General features: G+C 56.0%; 3 protein-coding genes across 3 annotated transcripts; all 3 read left to right on the forward strand.

The window, feature by feature from the left end:
• Window positions 1-150: 150 nt before the first annotated feature.
• Window positions 151-2,983, forward strand: LOC133262176 (FAD-dependent oxidoreductase domain-containing protein 1-like). Its single transcript, XM_061441121.1, has 9 exons — window positions 151-462; window positions 550-660; window positions 743-861; window positions 960-1,054; window positions 1,477-1,578; window positions 1,652-1,728; window positions 1,835-1,983; window positions 2,347-2,476; window positions 2,598-2,983. The coding sequence occupies exons 1-9, from the start codon at window positions 151-153 to the stop codon at window positions 2,955-2,957; spliced, it is 1,455 nt and encodes a 484-aa protein (XP_061297105.1). The 3' UTR covers window positions 2,958-2,983.
• Window positions 2,984-4,143: 1,160 nt separating this feature from the next.
• LOC133262157 (etoposide-induced protein 2.4 homolog) lies at window positions 4,144-10,815 on the forward strand. Its single transcript, XM_061441098.1, has 11 exons — window positions 4,144-4,258; window positions 5,993-6,140; window positions 7,828-7,973; window positions 8,359-8,419; window positions 8,897-8,963; window positions 9,613-9,737; window positions 9,826-9,945; window positions 10,037-10,148; window positions 10,242-10,353; window positions 10,453-10,527; window positions 10,624-10,815. The coding sequence occupies exons 2-11, from the start codon at window positions 6,099-6,101 to the stop codon at window positions 10,787-10,789; spliced, it is 1,026 nt and encodes a 341-aa protein (XP_061297082.1). The 5' UTR covers window positions 4,144-4,258; window positions 5,993-6,098; the 3' UTR covers window positions 10,790-10,815.
• Window positions 10,816-13,256: 2,441 nt separating this feature from the next.
• Window positions 13,257-20,904, forward strand: LOC133262155 (dolichyl-diphosphooligosaccharide--protein glycosyltransferase subunit STT3A). Its single transcript, XM_061441096.1, has 17 exons — window positions 13,257-13,382; window positions 13,493-13,553; window positions 14,337-14,458; window positions 14,625-14,770; window positions 15,319-15,409; window positions 15,818-15,924; window positions 16,450-16,614; window positions 16,825-17,005; window positions 17,915-18,070; window positions 18,194-18,285; window positions 18,909-19,064; window positions 19,171-19,359; window positions 19,439-19,555; window positions 19,636-19,738; window positions 20,304-20,492; window positions 20,610-20,725; window positions 20,813-20,904. Exons 1-17 carry the CDS (start codon window positions 13,295-13,297, stop codon window positions 20,849-20,851), a joined length of 2,118 nt encoding a protein of 705 aa, XP_061297080.1. The 5' UTR covers window positions 13,257-13,294; the 3' UTR covers window positions 20,852-20,904.
• The last annotated feature ends 257 nt before the right edge of the window (window positions 20,905-21,161 follow it).

The following is a 21,161-nucleotide window of genomic DNA, read 5'->3' on the forward strand; positions in this document are numbered from 1 at the left end:
GAGTGGGGGGGATGCAAGGGGCCCTGGAGTCCATGGGGGGGGGGGGGGTACAGTGGGTTCTGGTGGTTCCAAAGGCCCCGGGATGCTGAGGGTGCACCCAGGGAACGGGGGCCGGGGGGGGGGTTTGGGGGGTCCAGGGTGTTCCGGGGGATGCAGAGGGCACTGGGGTGTCCCAGGGCTGCCCTCAAACCCATCATACACACACCCCCCCGTACCCCATCAGAGCTGGGTCTGAGCCTGAGGCGCCTGGGGCGGACCCTGCAGGCTCAGCTGCCGGCGCTGGGGCCCGGCACAGGGGGCTGGGTCCCCCCGGGAGCGCCCCGGGACCCGCGGCCCCCCGAAGAGGCCGACGTGGTGGTGGTGGGGGGCGGCGTGGTGGGCTGGTCCGTAGCCTACTGGCTGAAGGCGCTGGAGGCCCGGCGGCACGGCATGAGAGTGCTGGTGGTGGAGCGGGACCCCACGGTGAGCACCCCCTCCTGGGGCAGGGCATGACCTTGGGCAGCCCCCCCGGGAACCACTCTATGCTGGGGGGGTGTTTCTCTCTTTCAGTATTCCCGAGCTTCCACGGTGCTGTCGGCTGGGGGCATCCGGCAGCAGTTTTCCCTCCCGGAGAATATCCGCATGTCCCGTTTCTCAGCCTGTTTTCTCCGCAATATCAACGTACGTGGGGTCACCGGGAGGGGGGGTGGTGTCAGCGCGGGGAGGTCCAGCCCTGCTCAATGGGCGCCCCCTCTCCTCACAGGAGCACCTTGGGGTGCTGAACGAGCCGCCCGTCGACATCCAGTTCCAGCCTTCAGGATACCTCTTCCTGGCCTCCCCGCAGGATGCTGATGGGTTGGAGGCCACTGTCAAGGTCCAGAGGTGGGACACGCACACAGAGTACCCCCCATCAAAGGTTTTTGGGTTTGGGGTTCTCATCCTGACACCGACCCCACCCCCCCCATGCTGGCTCTACCCAGGGAGGAAGGGGTGCAGGTGACACTGCTGTCACCTACTCAGCTGAAGGAGAAGTTCCCATGGATAGACACAGAGGACGTGGCTGTGGCATCCTATGGTACGTGGGGACCCTATCACCACCCATCCTCATCCATATCACCGTCTCCATCCTCACCCTATTTCCTGTCCTTATCCTCCTCTGAGTTCTTATCCTGTTCCCCATCCCTATCACCATTCTCAACCCCATCCGATCCTCATCCTTATCTGTATCCTCATCCTCATTCCTATCACCATCCCCATCCTCATCCCATCCCATTCTCACCCCCATCCTCACCTTATTCCCCATCCTGATCCCCATCTTCATCCCTGTGCTCATCCTTATCCATTCCCACCCTCACCCCCATCCCATATAATCATCCCCACTGGGTGCATCATTCATCCCACCTTAATTTGGGGAAGGGGGCTCTTCCCCTCCCCCCCAGACTCGGGTGTGTTTGGAGGGGTCACACTGGCGTCCCCCACCCCCTGTGTCCCCCCCAGGTCTGGAGGACGAGGGCTGGTTTGACCCCTGGACCCTCCTCACCGCTCTGCGGCGCAAAGCCACGTCCCTGGGGGTGCTCAGCTGCGCCGGGGAGGTGCGAGGTGAGGGGGGGGGACATGCACAGAGCGGGGTGTCCCCTGGGGGCGTCACCCCCTCACCCCCCCGATCCTCCAGGTTTTGTCACCTCGGCTGAGGACTTGATGCCACCACAGGGACCGGACCTGTTGTCCGCGCGCATCAAACGCATCCATGTGAGCGTGTCCCGTCCCCCCCCCCAGAACATACCTGAGAGGGGGAGTGACACCCCACGGGTGTGCAGGACCCCCCCCGGCTCATGTGGGGTATGTGTCCCCCCAGGTGTACATGCAGGACAGCCTGGAGTACCAGCCCGTGACCTGCGCCATCGTGGTGAATGCGGCAGGTGCCTGGGCCGGGGAACTGCTGGAGGCAGCCGGGCTGCCTGAGGCACTGCGCCAGCCCCCCCTGCCCATCCAGCCCCGGAAGAGGTGGGGAGGGTGGGATTTGGGGGGTCACATTGTGGGGTTCACATCCTGGCATTACCCTGGAACCTGTTTGTGCTCTATGGGGATGGTGGCTGTGTCCCGGTACCCACCATCCATCCCTTTGCAAAGGGCCTGTGAGGCCTTCAGTGGGGTTTTGGGGGGGATCTCACACCCCAGCACTCACCACTCTCCATCTTCAAAGGCTGGTGACCCCTTGATCCTTCTTTTGGGGTGCCCCTCCAATTGTCAGGAATGCTGTGAACCCTCAATGCTTTCATTTCCATGCACCCCTTGATGCTCTGAGGCAGAACCCACCCCCCCTCATCCCTATGTTTTTTGGGGGCGGGATCTCCTTTATCCCTATAGGTACATCTTCTCCTGGCACTGTCACGATGGTCCTGGCTTATCCTGCCCATTCCTCATTGACACCACTGGTGCTTACTTTCGCCGTGAGGGCATTGCCGGCAACTACTTGGGCGGCATGAGCCCACCCGAGGTGCGCCCAAAGGGAGGTTTCTCTCCATTTATATTGATGATTTATGGTATTTTAATACATTATTTACGTGGTTTCTCTCTGTAGTTTTCTTTCTAACTCCCTCGCAACCTGTTTTTCCTAGGAGGAGGAGCCGGATCCCAGCGACCTCTCCGTGGATCACAGCTACTTCCAGGACCAGGTCTGGCCGCGGCTGGCCCGGCGCGTCCCAGCTTTCTCCTCCCTCCGTCCCGGCGGCTCCTGGGCAGGTTACTACGACCACAACTCCTTCGACCGCAACGGGGTGGTGGGACCTCACCCCAGGCTGGAGAACCTCCTCGTGGCCGCTGGGTTCAGCGGTCACGGGCTGCAGCACGCGCCAGCAGCCGGCAGAGCCGTGGCTGAGCTGGTGCTCAAGGGTCGATACGAGACCTTGGACCTGAGCAGGTTGGGCTGGAGGAGGCTGGTGCAAGGGGAGCCGCTGGTGGAAGGCGGGGTGGTGTGATGGACGTGGGGAAACTGAGGCACGGGTGGGGGCCCACACTGTGCCCTGCAGCAATAAATGGGATGATGCGGAGTGTGCTGGGGGGAGTACATGGGGGGAATGGGGACACCCCTGCTGCCGCCCGGCTCTGCCCTGCACACAGCAGGCACGCACCAGTGCACCCCCTATTGCTCACACAGTGCTCCCCAGCCCCGCTGCCCCCCCATTCTGGTGTCTTCACTGCCCACCCCCCCAGTGTCCCCACTGCGTTCCGTTCCCACCCAGGGCCCCCAGTGTTCCCCCATTGTCACCCAATGCCCCACGTGTCCCCATTACCCACTAGTATCCCCCCATGACCTCCCAGCCTCTCTCCCAGTGCTCCCCAACATCCTTCCCATTGCCCCCATTACTCCTCCATGTCCCCATCACCCCTTAATATCCCCCTGTGACCCCCCAACATCCCCCCCACTGTCCTCATTACCCCAACATCCCCTTATGACCCCCCAACATCTCTCCCACTGTCCCCATTACCCCCAATATCTCCCTATGACCTCCCAACATCCTTCCCATTGCCGCCTATTACCCCCAGTATCCCCCTATGACCCCCCAACATCCCTCCCATTACCCCCAGTATCCCCCTATGATCTCCCAACATCCCTTCCATTACCCCCAATATCCCCCTATGACCCCCCAACATCCCTCCCATTACCCCAATATTCCCCTATGACCCCCCAACATCCCTCCTACTGTCCCCATTACCCCCGATACCCCCTATGGCCCCCCAACATCCCTCCCATTACCCCCAATATTCCCCTATGACCCCCCAACATCCCTCCCACTGTCCCCATTACCCCCAATGTCCCACTATGACCCCCCAACATCCCTCCCATTGCCCCCCATTACCCCCAATATCGCCCTATGACCCCCCAACACCCCTCCCACTGTCTCCATTACCCCAATGTCCCCCTATGACCCCCCAACATCCCTCCCATTACCTCCAATATCCCCCTATGACCCCCCCAACATCCCTCCCATTGCCCCACATTACCCCCAATATCCCACATGACCCCCCAACATCCCTCCCATTACCCCCAATATCCCCTATGACCCCCATCCTCTCCCAATCTCCCTCCCATTACCCCCAAGTGTCCCCATCACCCCTCGCTCACATGCCGCCCCCTGGCGGTGCGGCGGAATGGCTCTCCGCCGGCAGCGCGCCTGCGCGGGGCGGGGAGGGCGGCTGCGCGGCGGGAGCCCGGCGCATGCGCTGTGGCGGCCGGGCCGCTGGAGCTGGGCCGTGAGCGCCGTGAGCCCGGCCCGCGGTGAGTGGCGGCGATGGGGGGGGGGAGATGAACGGGACGTGGGGACAGCGTGTGGGAACCGTGCCCGGAGCCCTGGGGTGCTGCGGGGTCTGGAGGGATCCGTGGGGAGAGGCTGAGGTAACTTTGGGCCCTGCGGGGGCCGCGCTGAGGTAACAGCTTCAGGGGATCACGGGGGCGGCGGTGGCTTCAGGCGCGCGTTGTTGTGTGGTGGTGTCTGTGTGTGTGTGTCTGTGTGTGTGTGTCTGTGTGTGTCTCTGTGTGTGTCTGTGTCTGTCTGTGTGTCTCTGTGTGTGTGTCTGTGTGCCTGTGTCTGTGTGTGTCTGTGTGTGTCTGTGTGTGTGTCTGTGTCTGTGTGTCTCTGTGTGTGTGTGTCTGTGTGTCTGTGTGTGTGTGTGTCTGTGTGTCTGTGTCTGTGTGTCTCTGTGTGTCTGTGTGTGTGTCTGTGTGTGTGTGTGTGTGTCCTGCTTCCAATTCCTGGGGCGATCGTGCGAACAGCTGCGATGAAGCAGTGCTCCCCCACTGGAGTTACAGGGGTGGCCCCAGTGCCGCAGGTCTGAGGTAACTCTATCCCCCAGGTAACGGGGGTGGGGTGGAGATGATGCCCGTGCCCCAGCATTGCCGTGAGGCAGCTCCGGGCACCTCTGGGTGCTGTGAGGATCCCCTCTTTGCACAGCGATCCCCACCGCTGGAATCGCCCATCGGGAGGAGCTGATTGCAGGAGTAGGGCCTCACTGAAGAGGTTTCCGTGGCCAAGGTGCCGGGAACAAAGAGAAAACTCTCTTTTGCTTTTGTTTCTGCTGGGGCTCTGCCAGTGTGACCTGGACCATGGACACTTCCTAAAGCAGAGACACCGTCACCCCCTCACACACAACCCCCCCTGGATCTGAGTGTGTCTGGTCCAAAAGCTTCATTTTGGGGTGGCAGTGCCTGTGATTAACCTGATGTTTGTAACGCTGGAGGCTGGTTCTGCTTCCACAGCTTCATCCCACCTGGAGTTCGCGCTTCACGGGAGTGGGGTTCTAACCCTGGCAGGGTTTATCTTGGAATAACCCAAATAAAATCCGGTTTTAAAATTAATCATTTCAGTCGTTTATCCCCTGTGCTGCACTCTATAAAGCAACAGCACCCATGACATGTTGGGGCTTGTGATACCAGCCTGCTCCAGAGCTGTGGGAGCTCCCGCCTAGGAGAAGCGATCAGTTTGGATCCCATTGGAAAAGCTCCATGTGCTTTATATTTTCTTTTCCTTAACTCAAAAGCCTATTTCTGCAACGCTTCACAAGAAGCAAGAGACTCAGCACAAGGTTTTTGGCAAAGGGCTGTTGAGAGTTCTTACTGCTTTGGGCAAAAGCTGATGGGACAGCTCAAAGAGCAGCCCTGGGTTTGTCAGGCTCCTGAGTGCAAACCTGGAGTTTCTTCCCTGCCAGAGGAGGTGTGGAGCTGGATGGTGTTAACTGAGTGCTGGGCTTAACACATATGTTTTCACACCTCCCTGGGCTGGCTCTGCTGGCTTTTCTCTTCCCAAAATGAGTGGTGCAGTGAGGTGTTAGCATAGAACTACAGGCCATGCTGTTCCTGAAACTGAGGTTTTTAACATGAGGTACCACGACACAGGATGGGTCCTTTCTCTGCCTGTGTGTTTGAGGGGGCTGGAAGCCTGTTGGTGGGAGTAGCTTGGAATCCCACTGTGTGGTTAATGCCTGCCATGATCCTTTGTGTTTTCTCTCTCCACAGGCTCCATCCGTTTCCCATCCCTCCAGGATGAGAGAGGTTTGGGTTCGGCTTTTCCCCTCTCCCTGTAGTTGATAGTTTTGGAACTGGAGGTGATGCTGGAGTCGAGATGGCAGACAGCGTGAAAACCTTCCTGCATGACCTCGTCAGGGTGAGTCCATGCACTGCAGCTCCTTTGTCATGGGGACTGGTCCTGTTCCCTTCCGTGGCTTCGTCCAAGGTGAATTAAAGAATTGGAAGGAAAAGGGACTCTCAGTGTATGTTAATCAAAGACTTCAGTTTAGTCAGGCAGAGATACCTGTCAGCAGGCTTTCTGCTGTTAGAATTGAGGTAGCTCTGTGGGATGTGTTGCTTCCCAAGTGTTTTCGCAAGCTGGCTGCAGTGTGTCTGTTGCAAAGAGTCACAGTGATAAGGCTTCATGTGACCTCAGTGCTCCCACACCATCTTGTATCATCCAGGCATAAACACAGGCTCAAAAATGTTGGTGATGGGAATGCTAAGAAGTAATTCATGTTCAGAAACTGGTGTTTACTGGCCATGGCCTCAAGCAGAAGGATTTGGGTCCTAGAATCACCCAATGGTTTGGGTTGGAAAGGACCTTAAAGCTCATCCAGTTCCAACCCCTGCCATGGCAGGGACACCTTCCACGAGAGCAGCTTGCTCCAAGCCTCTGTGTCCAACTTGGCCTTGAACACTGCCAGGGATGGGGCAGCCACAGCTTCTCTGGGCACCCTGTGCCCCCACCTCAGCACCCTCACAGGGAAGAGCTTCTGCCTAAGAGCTCATCTGCCTAAGTCTCCCCTCTGGCAGGTTAAAGCCATTCCCCTTGGCCTGTCCCTAGATCCCTTGTCCAAAGCCCCTCTCCAGGTTTCCTGCAGCCCCTTTAGGCACTGGAGCTGCTCTAAGGTCTCCCCTTCAGGAGCCTCCTCTTCTCCAGGCTGGCCCAGCCCAGCTCTCCCAGCCTGGCCCCAGAGCAGAGCTGCTCCAGCCCTCGCAGCATCCCCATGGCCTCCTCTGGACTCGCTCCAACAGCTCCAGGTCCCTCTTGTGCTGCTGCCCCCGAGCTGGATCAGGACTGCAGGGATGGTCTCCCCAGAACACAACAGAGGGGGAGAATCCTCTCCGTGACCTGTTGCTCATGCTCCTTTGGGTGCAGCCCAGCACACGGGGGGATTCTGGGCTAAAGTGCACTGAAGTTAGGTCATGGGGAGCTTCTCATGGACCAACACCCCCAAGTCCTTCTCCTCAGTTATTTCACAATGCTCTCACAATTCATTTTGAAGTGAAATGTTTGATAACAAATGTGTCCCAAAGGTGGAAATAAGTGCTAGAGAGGTGTTGCTAGAAGTCTTTTAAAGCAGGAGCTGAGGCAGAGACTTCTTCACACTTCTCTGTTAACAGGTTTGCACAGATGTGGCTCCGAGGCTGTTTCAGGGATGCTGTCATCTGTAAAGCCACGAGCATCACACTCAGATGTATGATCAGGCCACGAGGGGTTTGCACATCCTGAATGTTTGATGTAATTCTATTTTATTGGCCTGTAGTGGCTGGCGGGGGGGAGAAGGGCTTTCTGCCAGGCAGAAGAAATGGGCTGTGAGAGATGTGACTCTCTGGGTTATAAATAGTGGATTTTGGATGAGAAATCACACCTTCAAAGAGAGGCTGCTGCTGGAACAGGCAGTGATCTAGGTCACCAGGCTATGGAGAACAGGCAGCACTCCAAACCCTGGCTCTGCCTGAGCCTGGTGCTGCCTCCTGCGCTCCGGGCAGCAAGGCTCATCCCCTTCCATAACCAGGAGGTGGGAAGGAGTGTTTGCAGCCTCTCCTCATGTCCACAGGGAATTAAGGACTCCATCTGGGGCATCTGCACCATCTCGAAGCTGGATGCCCGCATCCAGCAGAAAAGGGAAGAGCAGAGGCGGAGGAGAGCCAACAGCGCGCTGGCCCAGCGGAGGTTTCACTTGGAAGAGAAGAAGCAAGAGAAGTGAGTGTGGGGCCTGAGGACTGGTAATTCCCTTCTCCCAGTCCATCAAGGGTGAATCCAGGTTCTTTTTCCCCAGCTGTGCTGTGTTCCACAGCCATCTCTACCAGTTGCATCCACTAAGGATGAAAACACTGGGATTAAATCTCGACTGTGCTCTTGGCATGTCCATAGGTACATTGTGAGGAGAGAGAAGCCAAAACCAGCCTTTTCCAAGGACAAAATGCTCCCAAACCCCTCTAGTTTTATTACACTGAGAGATTTGAGGCAAACCAACCCTGAGCTCCCCTGTAAATGCTTAAAACTCAGGAGGAAAGCTCTGCTTCTCTTCCATTCCAGCATGGATACAGGGTATTACTAAATGTGTCTCTCTCCCGTTGCTCCGCAGTGAACCCCGGATAGTGAGCCGGATATTTCAGTGTTGTGCCTGGAATGGAGGCGTGTTCTGGGTACGTGGGAATTTTGTTCTTACTGTGTTAAACCCCTCTGTGGAAACCAACCCTTGTGCACCTTTGGTGGTGAGCCATCAGCTGGGCTGCAGGGACCTGTGCCAGCTGCCATATTCCCAGTCCCACCACTGTATTTTAAGGGAACTGGAATATAGACCTGCTTGGGAAAGCCCACATGTTGAACTCAAGCTGCTTTGAGACAGCTCTGTGCAGGATATTGCTTCACCAAGTTGAATATTGATTCCTCAGCTCTGACCTTGCCGTGAGGCCGATCCTCATAAATCACCAGCTTCATTTTCCCATTAGGCAGAGAAAGAGGAATTGGCCCAGGAATGTTAAAGGGAATGTGCTCAGTTGTAGATTTGGGGTGGGTTTACGTGCCAGTCCTGGGGTGTTCCTGGATCCCCACGGGTAGAGGGTCTGGTTGCAGCAGCCCAAAACCTGACCCAGCAGCACCAAAACTTCCTCTTCCCCCAGCTCAGTCTCTTCTTGTTCTACCGCGTGTTCATACCTGCCCTTCAGTCCGTCACGGCGCACATCATCGGTGAGTTCCTTCCCAGCACCCCATGAGCTGCCATCTCCTTGCCTTGTTCTTCTCCTCCTCCCCGAGCTAATTAAGGCTGTTGTTAATTATCCAGGGGTAAATCAGAGATGGAGAGTGCCACTCACGGACTGTGTGGTGGGATCCATGCAGGGTTCTGCCACACAGTTGTCGCTGTGGTTTTGCAAATGCATGAAAAGCAAGTGAGATTCCTCCTGCTGGGGGCTCCCCTGGGAGCAGAAATGCCAGGGGGAATTTCTGATGGGAAAAGAAGGTTCCTCCAATTGAGGAGCTTCCCAAAACAAGGAGTTTCCTAAGATGAGGTTCCTTCAGTGAGGAGGTCCCTGAAAAATGTAGCTTCCTGTAATGAGGAGCTTTCCAAAGCAAGGAGGTTCCTTCAGTGAGGATCTTCCTCCAACAAGGAGTGCTCTGAAACGCTGAGCTTCCCAAAGTAAGGAGCTTCACAAAACAAGGACGTTTCGTCCAGTGAGGAGCTTCCCAAAATGAGTAGGTTCCTTTAACATGGAGCTCCCAGAGACAAGGAGGTTCCTCTAACGAGGAGCTCCCTGAAACATGGTTATTCCACTGAGGAGCTCCCTGAGCTGAGGCACTTCCCTCGCGGAATCCTGACGTGTTTCCCTGTTTCTGGAAGGTGACCCTTCCTTGCACAGCGATGTCTGGGCCTGGCTGGAGTTCATCCTCACCTCCATCTTCAGCGCCCTCTGGGTCCTGCCCCTCTTCGTCCTCAGTAAGGTCGTCAACGCCATCTGGTTTCAGGTGGGTGCCCAGAAAACAGGCTCTGGGTGTATTCCTGGTGACGTAATAATCCCAGTGGATTTTGGATGCCCTCTCTCTTCTCCATCAGGACATTGCAGATCTTGCCTTCGAAGTCTCCGGCAGGAAACCTCACCCCTTCCCCAGCGTCAGCAAAATCATCGCCGACATGTTGTTCAACCTCTTGCTGCAGGCGCTCTTCCTCATCCAGGTGAGGATTTAATCCCCCCAAACAACCACATCCCCCCAGGGCCACCTTCTCCAGAGCTCCCCTCATGCTCTCACTGGGATTTTATCCATAGGGAATGATCGTGAGCCTCTTCCCCATCGATCTGGTTGGCCAGCTGGTTGGGCTCCTCCACATGTCACTACTGTACTCGCTCTACTGCTTTGAGTACCGCTGGTTTAACAAAGGTGGGAGACGCTTCCAGATGGGATGTGTTGGGATGGAGGCTGCTCCATGCCAATGGTTGGGTTCGAATGGGTTTTCTCCCCCTTTCCCACCAGGAATCGAGATGCACCAGCGCTTGTCCAACATCGAGAGGAACTGGCCCTACTACTTTGGCTTCGGCTTGCCGCTCGCCTTCCTCACAGCGATGCAGTCCTCCTACATCATCAGGTGAGGGGAGAGCTGCCATTCCACATCCACGTCCTTCCTCACCCCAATGCCCTCTTTTGTGTCATTTTATCATATTTTGGGGTTTTTTTTTCCCTTCAGTGGTTGCCTCTTCTCCATCCTTTTCCCCCTCTTCATCATCAGCGCCAACGAGGCGAGGACCCCTGGCAAAACCTAGTGAGTGAGACCCTCCGTGCCCCCAAACCTTCAGCCTCACCCCCCCTCAAACCTCCATCCGGGAGGAAGCTCACGGTGTTCTCTTCCCTTTTCCAGCCACTTCCAGCTCCGGCTCTTCTCCTTGGTGGTTTTCCTCAGCAACAGACTCTTCCACAAGACCGTTTACCTGCAGTCGGCCCTGGGCGGTGCTTCCTCCTCCTCCGACCGCCCCCTTCCCCCTCAGCCCTCTCCTACCAAACACACGCCAGCTCCGGGGCACTGAGCCCCGGGTGGGGGTCCCCGTGTCCCCCAGTGGGTCCCCCGTGTCCCCCGGTGACCGGCAGCCCCCTCCCCCCCCCCCCCCCCACGGGGGTGGTTCTTCGCCCCGCCATGGGAATTTTGGGGGGGGCGGGGATATACTTTTTAAGGAGCTCCCGTCCCCCTCCCGGTGCATGCGCCGGTTCCGGTGGGGTCGGGACGGAACCGGGACGGGGTTGGTGGGTTTGGGGGTGTTTTTTGGGGCGGTTTATCAACTTTTCTCTAGTATTTTCACACGGAAACATTAAACGGACGAAACACGGCTTGAGCCCCTCCTGCGCCCCATGCGCGGTCGGTGTCCGCCGGGGCCTCCCGTTGGCACCGCCCCACGTGTCACCACCCACGTGGCGGGACCGCAGCCTGCTTCCGCTTCCGTCCACGTGATGCACTCCCAAGCTCCGGGGGACACGTCGCGGCTCGTTCGCCGTAGCTTTCTCCCCGCCAATCAGGAGGCGCCGTACGCGGCACGCCCAGCCCCTCCGCCTGAGTGCGCGGCGGCTCGGCCAATGAGAGCGGCCGTGCTCAGAGTGGCGACCAATGGCGAGTGAGGGGGGGGTGCGGCGGAGGGCAAGGGAGGCTGCGCAAGGCGGATGGACGGGGCGGAGGGTCTTGGGTGAGGGCCGTGGAACGGGGGGCGAAAGGCTATGGGCAGGGGGCTGTGGGGGTTATGGGGTGTGTGTGTGGGGCAGGGGGCTGTGGGGGTTATGGGGTGTGTGTGTGGGGCAGGGGGCTGGGGGGGTTATGGGGTGTGTGTGTGGGGCAGGGGGCTGGGGGGGTTATGGGGTGTGTGTGGGGGGCAGGGGGCTGGGGGGGTTATGGGGTGTGTGTGTGGGGCAGGGGGCTGGGGGGGTTATGGGGTGTGTGTGTGGGGCAGGGGGCTGGGGGGTTATGGGGTGTGTGTGGGGCAGGGGGCTGTGGGGGTTATGGGGTGTGTGTGTGGGGCAGGGGGCTGGGGGGGTTATGGGGTGTGTGTGTGGGGCAGGGGGCTGGGGGGGTTATGGGGTGTGTGTGTGGGGCAGGGGGCTGGGGGGGTTATGGGGTGTGTGGGGGGCAGGGGGCTGTGGGGGGGTTATGGGGTGTGTGTGAGGCAGGGGGCTGTGGGGGTTATGGGGTGTGTGTGGGGCAGGGGGCTGTAGGGGGTTATGGGGTGTGTGTGGGGCAGGGGGCTGTAGGGGGTTATGGGGTGTGTGTGGGGCAGGGGGCTGGGGGGGTTATGGGGTGTGTGTGTGGGGCAGGGGGCTGTAGGGGGTTATGGGGTGTGTGTGGGGTAGGGGGGTGGAGGGGTTATGGGGTGGGGGGGGTTATGGCGTGTGTGTGTGGCAGGGGGCTGTGGTGGGTTATGGGGTGTGTGTGTTTTAGGGGTGGGTGATGCTGTGGGACGAGGGGCTGCTGGTTGTCAGGGGCTAGAGCCTGTGGGATGTGAAGCTGTGGGGTGCTCTGTGCTGTGGGGAGATGAGGTGTGCAGGGGGGTGGCTGCGGGGCTGTGGGCGGCTGCATGGGGGGTTGTGGGGGCGCAGTGCCTTGTGTGGCACAGACGAGCTCAGAGGGGCTAGCAGTGAGTGTGGGGCCATAATTCATAGCCTGGGGATGGCTCTTCCTCCTTCCTGTTCCAGGATCCTGGGACTGGCTTCCCCCATAGCTGTGGTGTGGCAAAGTGTGCCCCACACCCCATGAGTGGTCTGCAGGAGCTGTGAAATCGGGGTACCAGTGGGACCCCACTGGCAGAACCGCTGATGCCCTGCAGGCATCCACCTTACATCTCTCTGAGCTGCTGCCTGTTATCGCCAGGGATCCAGGAAATAAATCCATCAGGGGCTTGTTTCTGTGTCAGGCGTGAACATGTGCAGTTAAAATCACTTCTCGGGCACCAAAACATCTTTTTTCAGGCTCTGAGAACACAGTTTGTGTTTTAAACCTCAGCCTGGCCCAGTCTCAGCTGCAGCTCTGATACATGACCTGAGCGTTTAGCCACCAGTTCTGGGACTGGGTTTTTCCATGCTGATTGGGCCAAGAAGCATCTTAAAGCAATCTGTGGTTTCAGGAATACAGAGATGTCATTTCCTGAAGAGAGTTTCATTTCCTTGGTGTTCAAGACCAATTCCTTGTGTTCTGTGTGCGTTCTTTTTCTCAGAAGCGATGGTTAAACTGCAGCCAAGGGAAACTTGGTGGGTTTGTTAAGAGCTTACACTGGGGCTTTGTTTCCTGTGCAGAGAAACAGACGCCTCCTGTGCCCCAAAGAAGCTCTGGTGTCTATAGAAGGAAAAACCTCAGCTGGGACTTGGACACCTAATCAGGTGAGGATGGGAGGGAAGGGGATTTGGGGGTGGGAAGCATGGATCCGGGAAGCATCTTGCAGAAGTGGAGTATTGAAGGTATGCTTCATGGAACCATTGGAGATGCTGTGCTCTGATGCTCTTTCTGCTTGTTTTCAGGTGTTGGAGCACCCTCAGTCCCCACTTTTGATGTGAAAATGACCAAGCTGGGGTTTCTCCGGCTCTCCTACGAGAAGCAGGACACTCTGCTCAAGCTCCTCATCCTGTCCATGGCAGCCGTGCTCTGTAAGTCCTGCAGGTGCCCTGGAAGGGGAATCACGGGAGGGAGCAGCCTCTGCTTCTCTTGTAGGTTGGGAAGCTCTCATCTGCCTTTAACCCTGTCTCTGTGTTTGCAGCTTTCTCCACGAGGCTTTTCTCTGTCTTAAGGTTTGAAAGTGTCATCCATGAATTTGATCCGTAAGTGTCGTCTGCTCGTCTCCCGGGGGTTTTCCTTGTCCAGAGGGCACAGAATTCGGGTGCCGTACACCAGGCTCAAGTTAATCCACATTGAGGATGCAGGATTTGGAGGGAGGTTTTCACTGCAGATAGGTTTTCCTCTTCCAGACCAAAAATTAACTTCTTGGGACTCTTCCTGCAGCCTGAATCTAAGTAATTACTTGCCACTGGAATCCTGGAATGGTTTGGGTTGGAAGGGACCTTAAAGCTCACCAAGCTCCAACCCCTGCCGTGGGCAGGGACACCTTCCACTAGAGCAGCTTGCTCCAAGCCCCTGTGTCCAACCTGGCCTTGAACACTGCCAGGGATGGGGCAGCCACAGCTTCTCTGGGCACCCTGTGCCAGCGCCTCAGCTCCCTCACAGGGAAGAGCTTCTGCCTAAGAGTTCATCTCAGTCTCCTCTAGGGCAAGTTAAAGCCATTCCCCTTGTCCTTTTTTTGTTGGGGTTTGGTTTTTCTTGGCCTGAGCAGCACACAGCAGGGGAGAGGGCTCACTGCAAATACTCCTGGGCTTGCTGCTGACTAAATCTGGCTCAAGGGAGGATGTTACCCCTGCAAACCCACTTTTAAACCCCTGAGGAGGAGGGTGAGCTTTTGCAGTTGAGGTCTGTAGGAGTCTTAGGGTGGAAAACACACCTTACAATGCTGTCCTGCCCTGGGCATCAGAGAGGGGCATCCAAGTGGGCTTTAATAGGATTTAACTGCTTGTCCCAAGCTGGTGATTTAACGCTTGTCCCTCTTATAGGTACTTTAACTATCGCACAACCCGCTTCCTGGCAGAGGAGGGCTTCTATAAATTCCACAACTGGTTTGATGACCGAGCATGGTACCCCTTGGGCAGGATCATTGGTGGTACCATTTATCCAGGTAAGCTTCTGCTGAGCTCAAATGCTCCTCACATGAGGGGAAAATGGGTAAGGGGGTGATGTGGAGGGAGCAGGGTCCCAGTGCTGCATAGGAGAAGGGGGATTCCCTTTGCCAAGGCATTCCTGATGAGACTTTTGGCTGCTCTGGTGTCATTTCCACCCCCCAGGCCTGATGATCACATCAGCAGCGATTTACCACGTGCTGCACTTCTTCCACATCACCATCGACATCCGGAATGTGTGCGTGTTCCTGGCTCCACTCTTCTCCTCCTTCACCACCATAGTGACTTACCACCTCACCAAAGAGCTCAAGGTAAGGGGTGAGCGCGATGCACCTCACAGGAGGAGCATGGGCTTGTGCAAAAGCAACTTGTAGTTGTCTTGGAAGCTTGGAGGTGACCACTACATCAGTGAAAACCCACAACTTCTGTTCTGAAGTGTCGTTTTGGTGCTCAGTTTTATAGAATCATAGGTAGAATGGTTTGGGTTGGAAAGGACCTTAAGATCATCCAGTTCCAGCTCCCTGCCGTCGGCAGGGACACCTCGCACTAGACCATGTCACCCAAGGCTCTGTCCAGCCTGGCCTTGAACACTGCCAGGGATGGGGCAGCCGCAGCTTCTCTGGGCACCCTGTGCTAGGGCCTCAGCACCCTCACAGGGGAAAGCTTCTTCCTTATATCAAACCTGAACTGCCCCTGTTTCAGTTTGCACCCATCACCCCTTGTTTTATCACTACAGCCCTTGATGAAGAATCTCTCTCCAGCATCCTTGTAGGATGTATTCCTTTGAGGTGTATCCATGTGGAATATGGCAAAATTCCCAAGAGGCTTTTTCCACCCTCTGGCTGGTTTCTCTTCACAGGACGCAGGCGCAGGGCTCCTGGCTGCTGCTATGATCTCAGTTGTGCCCGGGTACATCTCCCGATCCGTTGCCGGCTCCTACGATAACGAAGGTGAGTTTCTGGCACTGGGAGCAGGGAAAGCTGCTGTTTCCAGCTGTTGGCTGCTGGATGATGATGGTAAGGATGCCACAGAGAACAACAGAGGGACGCTGTGCTCTGTTTATGTCCATTCCAGAAGCAATTCTGGGGCTGGCAAAGGCAACAGTCTTGTTGCCAGTGATCAGGTTCCTCTCCTGTAGCTGGGCTCTGGGGCCTGTGTGAGGAGGTGCTGTGTTCAGAAACCCATTTCCCACCCCTGCCTCTTTGCATGAGACTCTGTTCCATTTCTGATAGAGCAACAAAAGCATTTATATATGCATTTTTAATGCATTGAGTGCTCTGCTGTGCCCCAGAGGTCATAGATTAACATTTCAGGGCTGATAGGAGCTTGCTTTGACGTCTCTTTCTCCTTCCACCCAGGTATTGCCATCTTCTGCATGCTGTTAACTTACTACATGTGGATCAAAGCTGTCAAAACTGGCTCCATCTATTGGGCAGCCATGTGTGCTCTGGCCTATTTCTACATGGTGAGTGTTCTTTCTCCTGGCACCGAGGTACTTTGGACAACAAAGTCTATTCTGGATATGGTGACCAAAACCATCCAGTGTCCCATTCCTGTGTCCTTGTGTTCAGGTAGCAGAACTTGGCGTGAAAATCCCAGACTGGTTTGGGTTGGAAGGGACCTTAAAGCTCCTCCAGTTCCAACCCCTGCCACAGGCAGGGACCCCTTCCACTAGAGCAGCTTGCTGCAAGCCCCTGTGTCCAACCTGGCCTTGAACACTGCCAGGGATGGGGCAGCCACAACTTCTCTGGGCACCCTGTGCCAGCGCCTCAGCACCCTCACAGGGAGGAACTTCCTAACATCCCATCTCAATCTCCATCAGATTAGGGCTCCTGTCAGTTTAGTCTCAGGGCTGCTCTCAATCCAGTCTCCACCCAGCTTCTATTTGTGCTTGATCCCAGGAATATCAAACCTGCTGCATTTGAGCTCTGCTGTGAGACCTGTTCCGTCCTGGAACTTGTGGTGTGTTGTTTGTTTTCTCTCTTGGCAGGTCTCCTCGTGGGGTGGCTACGTCTTTCTGATTAACCTCATACCCTTGCATGTTCTTGTGCTGATGCTGACCGGGCGCTTCTCCCACAGGATCTACGTAGCCTACTGCACTGTCTACTGCTTGGGAACCATCCTCTCCATGCAGATCTCTTTTGTTGGCTTCCAGGTGGGGACCAGAATGATTTGCAAACTCAAGGCTGGTCATTTTATTGCTTGTAACAGAACAACAGCAAGTTGTTTCTTTTGCCTTTGCCTTTGAGGCTGTAAGTGGGTGCTGGCTTCTTGATGGAGATCTTGCTAACGCTGATTTGTTGCAAAATTAGCTTTTGGACTCTTGTTCTCCTCTGTCCCTGATCCACATCTCCCCTGCTTGCAGCCTGTCCTCTCCTCGGAGCACATGGCTGCCCTTGGAGTCTTTGGCTTGTGCCAGATCCATGCCTTCGTTGACTACCTTCGGAGCAAGCTGAACCCACAGCAGTTTGAAATCCTCTTCAGGAGTGTCATCTCCCTGGTTGGCTTTGTTCTGCTCACTATCGGGGCTGTGCTGATGCTGACAGGTAGCCTGAGATGGTGGGGACCGTGAGTGCATTTCACTGCCTCCTTTCCTTGCTTTGGATCATAGAATCCCAGACTCATCTGGGTTGGAAGGGACCTTAGAGCTCACCGATTTTCAACCCCCTGCCACAGGCAGGGTCACCTTCCAGTAGAGAAGCTTGCTCCGAGCCTCATACAACCTGGCCTTGGAACACTGCCAAGGATGGGGCAGCCACAGCTTCTCTGGCCATCACAGGGAAGAGCTTCTGCCTGAGAGCTCATCTCAGTCTCCCCTCTGGCAGGTTAAAGCCATTCCCCTTGGCCTGTCCCTACAGGCCCTTGTCCCAAGCCCCTCTCCAGGTTTCCTGCAGCCCCTTCAGGCACTGGAGCTGCTCTCAGGTCTCCCCTTCAGGAGCCTTCTCTTCTCCAGGCTGCCCCAGCCCAGCTCTCTCAGCCTGGCTCCAGAGCAGAGCTGCTCCAGCCCTCGTAGCATTTCCCTGCGCTTTGAAAAGCACATAATTTGTCAATCCAAATTTCACATTGCTGCCTGCAGACCCGCCCTCTGCGGTGGAGCCTGGGGACTGCCCCAGTTTCTCCATCACCAGGAAAAGACTTGGGAAGCAGCTGTAAGATCTGGGCTGCTGCTGTCATGAGGTGCAGAGAGTAATCTGCCATGACTCGGCGTGCTGGAGCTGCTGAGCTGGCACATGTTAGTCTGTAGTAGCAAAAAGGTGCTAAAAATGGCTGGTGATGGGGGAGAAGCCTTTTTTAGGGTAAACTTTGTTTCCTTTCTAAAATGGCAGGTTTGAGTAATAGGGATGTTAAACAAGCTCTGGGATTGCACAGCCAGCCTTGCATGTGCTTGCCTTGTGAGGGATCATCTTGACATTGCTGGAACTGAAGTTGGTTGGGTTTTATCTCCTCTTGCCTAGGGAAAATCTCCCCGTGGACGGGGCGTTTCTACTCCCTCCTGGATCCTTCCTATGCAAAGAACAACATCCCCATCATTGCCTCGGTCTCTGAGCACCAGCCCACCACCTGGTCCTCCTATTACTTTGACCTGCAGCTCCTCGTGTTCATGTTCCCAGGTGAGCCCAGTGCAGGTGCCATCAGACCCTGATGCGTTAAAGAATGTGCCTCTGCGGCTGTTTCTCACTATAGGCAGCAGATCCCCAAGGTGGGCCTGACCCATTTCTCTCTCCTCTCCACAGTTGGCCTCTACTACTGCTTCAGCAATCTCTCGGACGCCCGCATTTTCATCATCATGTATGGCGTGACCAGCATGTACTTCTCTGCTGTGATGGTGAGGGGCTGCTTCCTGCTGGGCGCAAGCGTGATGGTGAAATGGTCCTCACAAAGCTAATTTAGTGTTCTCTTTTCTCAAGCTGATGATGGTTCTTCCACCCTGAGCTGGCTAAAGTGTTTGTGAGGCTTTGCTCCCTTCCTTAAAACTGCTTTGTTGGCCTCCCCACGCAGTGAGGGAATGTGATGTGGCAAAACTCAAAGGGTTTGGTGTTACTTGCTTCCAAGTGGCCACACTGGGTCTCTTCCTGGTCTCCCATAGCTGAGTTGCAACCCCAAACAAATTTTCCAGGTATCCGAGCAGTCACTCCAGCAAATAGCTGCTGCTGAGTCTGTTTCCACTCTTGCTTTAGCACCCCAAGTTCTAAATATGGGTTGATTTTTTGCTGTGGAGGCATCTAAAAATCCTTGGCTCCACCTAAGTCTGCCCAAGGGTACTCAGTTGAGGTCAGTTCTGCACATTGGCCAGTTTCGAGGTCTTCAGAGAACATCCTTTGGGGGCTAAATAAGTCAGCTGGAGGTTTATGTCGAGGCTGAGGTTTCTGGTGTTTCATTTCCCTTCTCTCAGATTTCTGCCTGGATTTCTTCTCCAGCAGCCACTGATGGTTCTGCTGTCACCCATAGGTGCGTCTCATGCTGGTGCTGGCCCCGGTGATGTGTATCCTCTCTGGCATCGGGGTTTCCCAGGTGCTGTCCACCTACATGAAGAACCTGGATATCAGCCGGCCAGACAAGAAGAGCAAAAAGCAGCAAGACTCCACCTACCCCATCAAAAATGAAGTGAGTTAGGCTGGCTTGGGACAGGAGGAGGCACCTCATCCTGGCTGGGGACAAGTGGAGGTGGTGGCCTCTTCCATTCAGTGTTGATCCCGGTTTGTTTCCGCAGGTTGCCAGTGGCATGATCCTGGTCATGGCTTTCTTCCTGATCACCTACACCTTTCACTCCACCTGGGTGACGAGCGAGGCATACTCATCCCCCTCCATTGTGCTCTCTGCCCGTGGTGGCGATGGCAGCAGGATCATTTTTGATGACTTCAGAGAAGCTTATTACTGGCTGCGGCACAACACACCAGAGGTAAACAGGGATGATTTGGGTGGTGGGGACTCAGTGTTGTCCCCTGAGGTGCCAACAGCCCATCTGGTGTTGTGTGTAGGATGCAAAGGTGATGTCCTGGTGGGATTATGGGTACCAGATAACGGCCATGGCCAACAGGACCATCTTGGTGGACAACAACACCTGGAACAACACGCACATCTCCCGTGTTGGTCAGGTAGGTCCTTCCCTCACCCACTGCCTTGTCCTGCCCTTCTGGGGCACCTCGTGGCATCACTGAGACTGCATCTGCTCCAGGCCATGGCATCGACGGAGGAGAGAGCCTATGAGATCATGAGGGAGCTGGATGTCAGCTATGTGCTGGTCATCTTCGGAGGCCTCACTGGGTACTCATCTGATGGTAAGATCTCACTCTGAGCTGGGTCAACTCCATCTAGGGGCTGTTTGTGGCTCAGGCTTCTCCAAAACAGCTCTGAGGAGTGAAGTTCCACCTGCAGCTGAGGCTGCAAGTGGAAATGGTACCAAAACACTCCTCTTCGGAAGCTGCATGTGCCTTTTTTGCACTCCGACACTCAACCTCTTGCTCTTGACCTCACAACTCAACTTCTTGCTCTTGGCCTCCGAACTCAACCTCTTCGCTCTAGGCCTTCCATCTCAACTCCTTGCTGTGGGCCTCCCAGCTCAATTCAACCCCTCACTTGCAGCCCACAAACTCAACTCAACCTCCTAATTCTTTCACCTCAACTCCTTGTTCTTTCACCACCCAGCTCAACCCTCTCACTCCCCCAACTCAGCTCCTTGTTCTTTCACTCTGTCTCGACTCGGTCCCTTCCTCTTGAACCCCCAACTCAACACCTTGTCTTTCACCCCGCAGCTCAAGTCCTTCCCTTGCTCTTGGCCCCTCAGTTCAACTCCTCATTCTCTCAACTCATTTCATTCTTCCACACTTTGCTCTCCCCCGTCAGACATCAACAAGTTCCTGTGGATGGTGCGGATCGGGGGCAGCACGGACACAGGGCGCCACATCAAGGAGCACGACTACTACACCCCTACAGGGGAGTTCCGGGTCGACCGCGAGGGCTCCCCGGTGCTCCTCAACTGCCTCATGTACAAGATGTGCTACTACCGCTTCGGCCAGGTCTACACTGAGGCCAGTAAGTCCCCAGAACCACCCCTGGCGGGGGTGACACCACTCCAGGGAGACCCTGCCGTGCCCCCAACATCTCTGGGCTGTGATGTGGCAGCACTGCCTGTACTTTGCCCTCTCCTAGAGCGACCGCCGGGCTACGACCGGGTGAGGAACGCCGAAATCGGCAACAAGGACTTTGAGCTGGATGTGCTGGAGGAGGCATACACCACAGAGCACTGGCTTGTCCGAATATACAAGGTGCAGCTCCAAAACAACCCCAAACCCCTCATATTTGGGTAAAAGCATTAACTTTCACCCCACTGAGCCTTGTTGTTTACCTCCCAGGTGAAAGATCTGGATAACCGCGGCTTGTCAAGGACGTAGAGGTGCTGATGGTCACCTCACACCGCACTGATCCAGCCTTTCCTGTGAAGCAGAAGCGTGGTTTTTTTTTTTTGGGGGGGGGGGTTGGTTTTGGGGTTTTCTTTCGGCGGAATTGGTTGTTTTCCTTTTGTTTTATACAGTTTGTAAGTACAGGCAGCAGTGGGGTGTCCCTGCCCCTCCCTGCCTGCCGGGGTGTGATTTTTATACACGAAGCGGTCGCCAAATCGGGAATAACGGCTTTAATGGGGAATTATAAGTAATAAAAGTTAAAAAAAGGGCGATGGCGGTGGTGTGGGAGACCATGGGGCTT

The sequence above is a fragment of the Pezoporus flaviventris genome, unplaced genomic scaffold (genome assembly GCF_033815535.1).
Source record: "Pezoporus flaviventris isolate CSIRO_AGI_PZ_B2104156 unplaced genomic scaffold, CSIRO_AGI_Pfla_v1 ptg000191l, whole genome shotgun sequence".
NCBI lineage: Eukaryota > Metazoa > Chordata > Aves > Psittaciformes > Psittacidae > Pezoporus > Pezoporus flaviventris.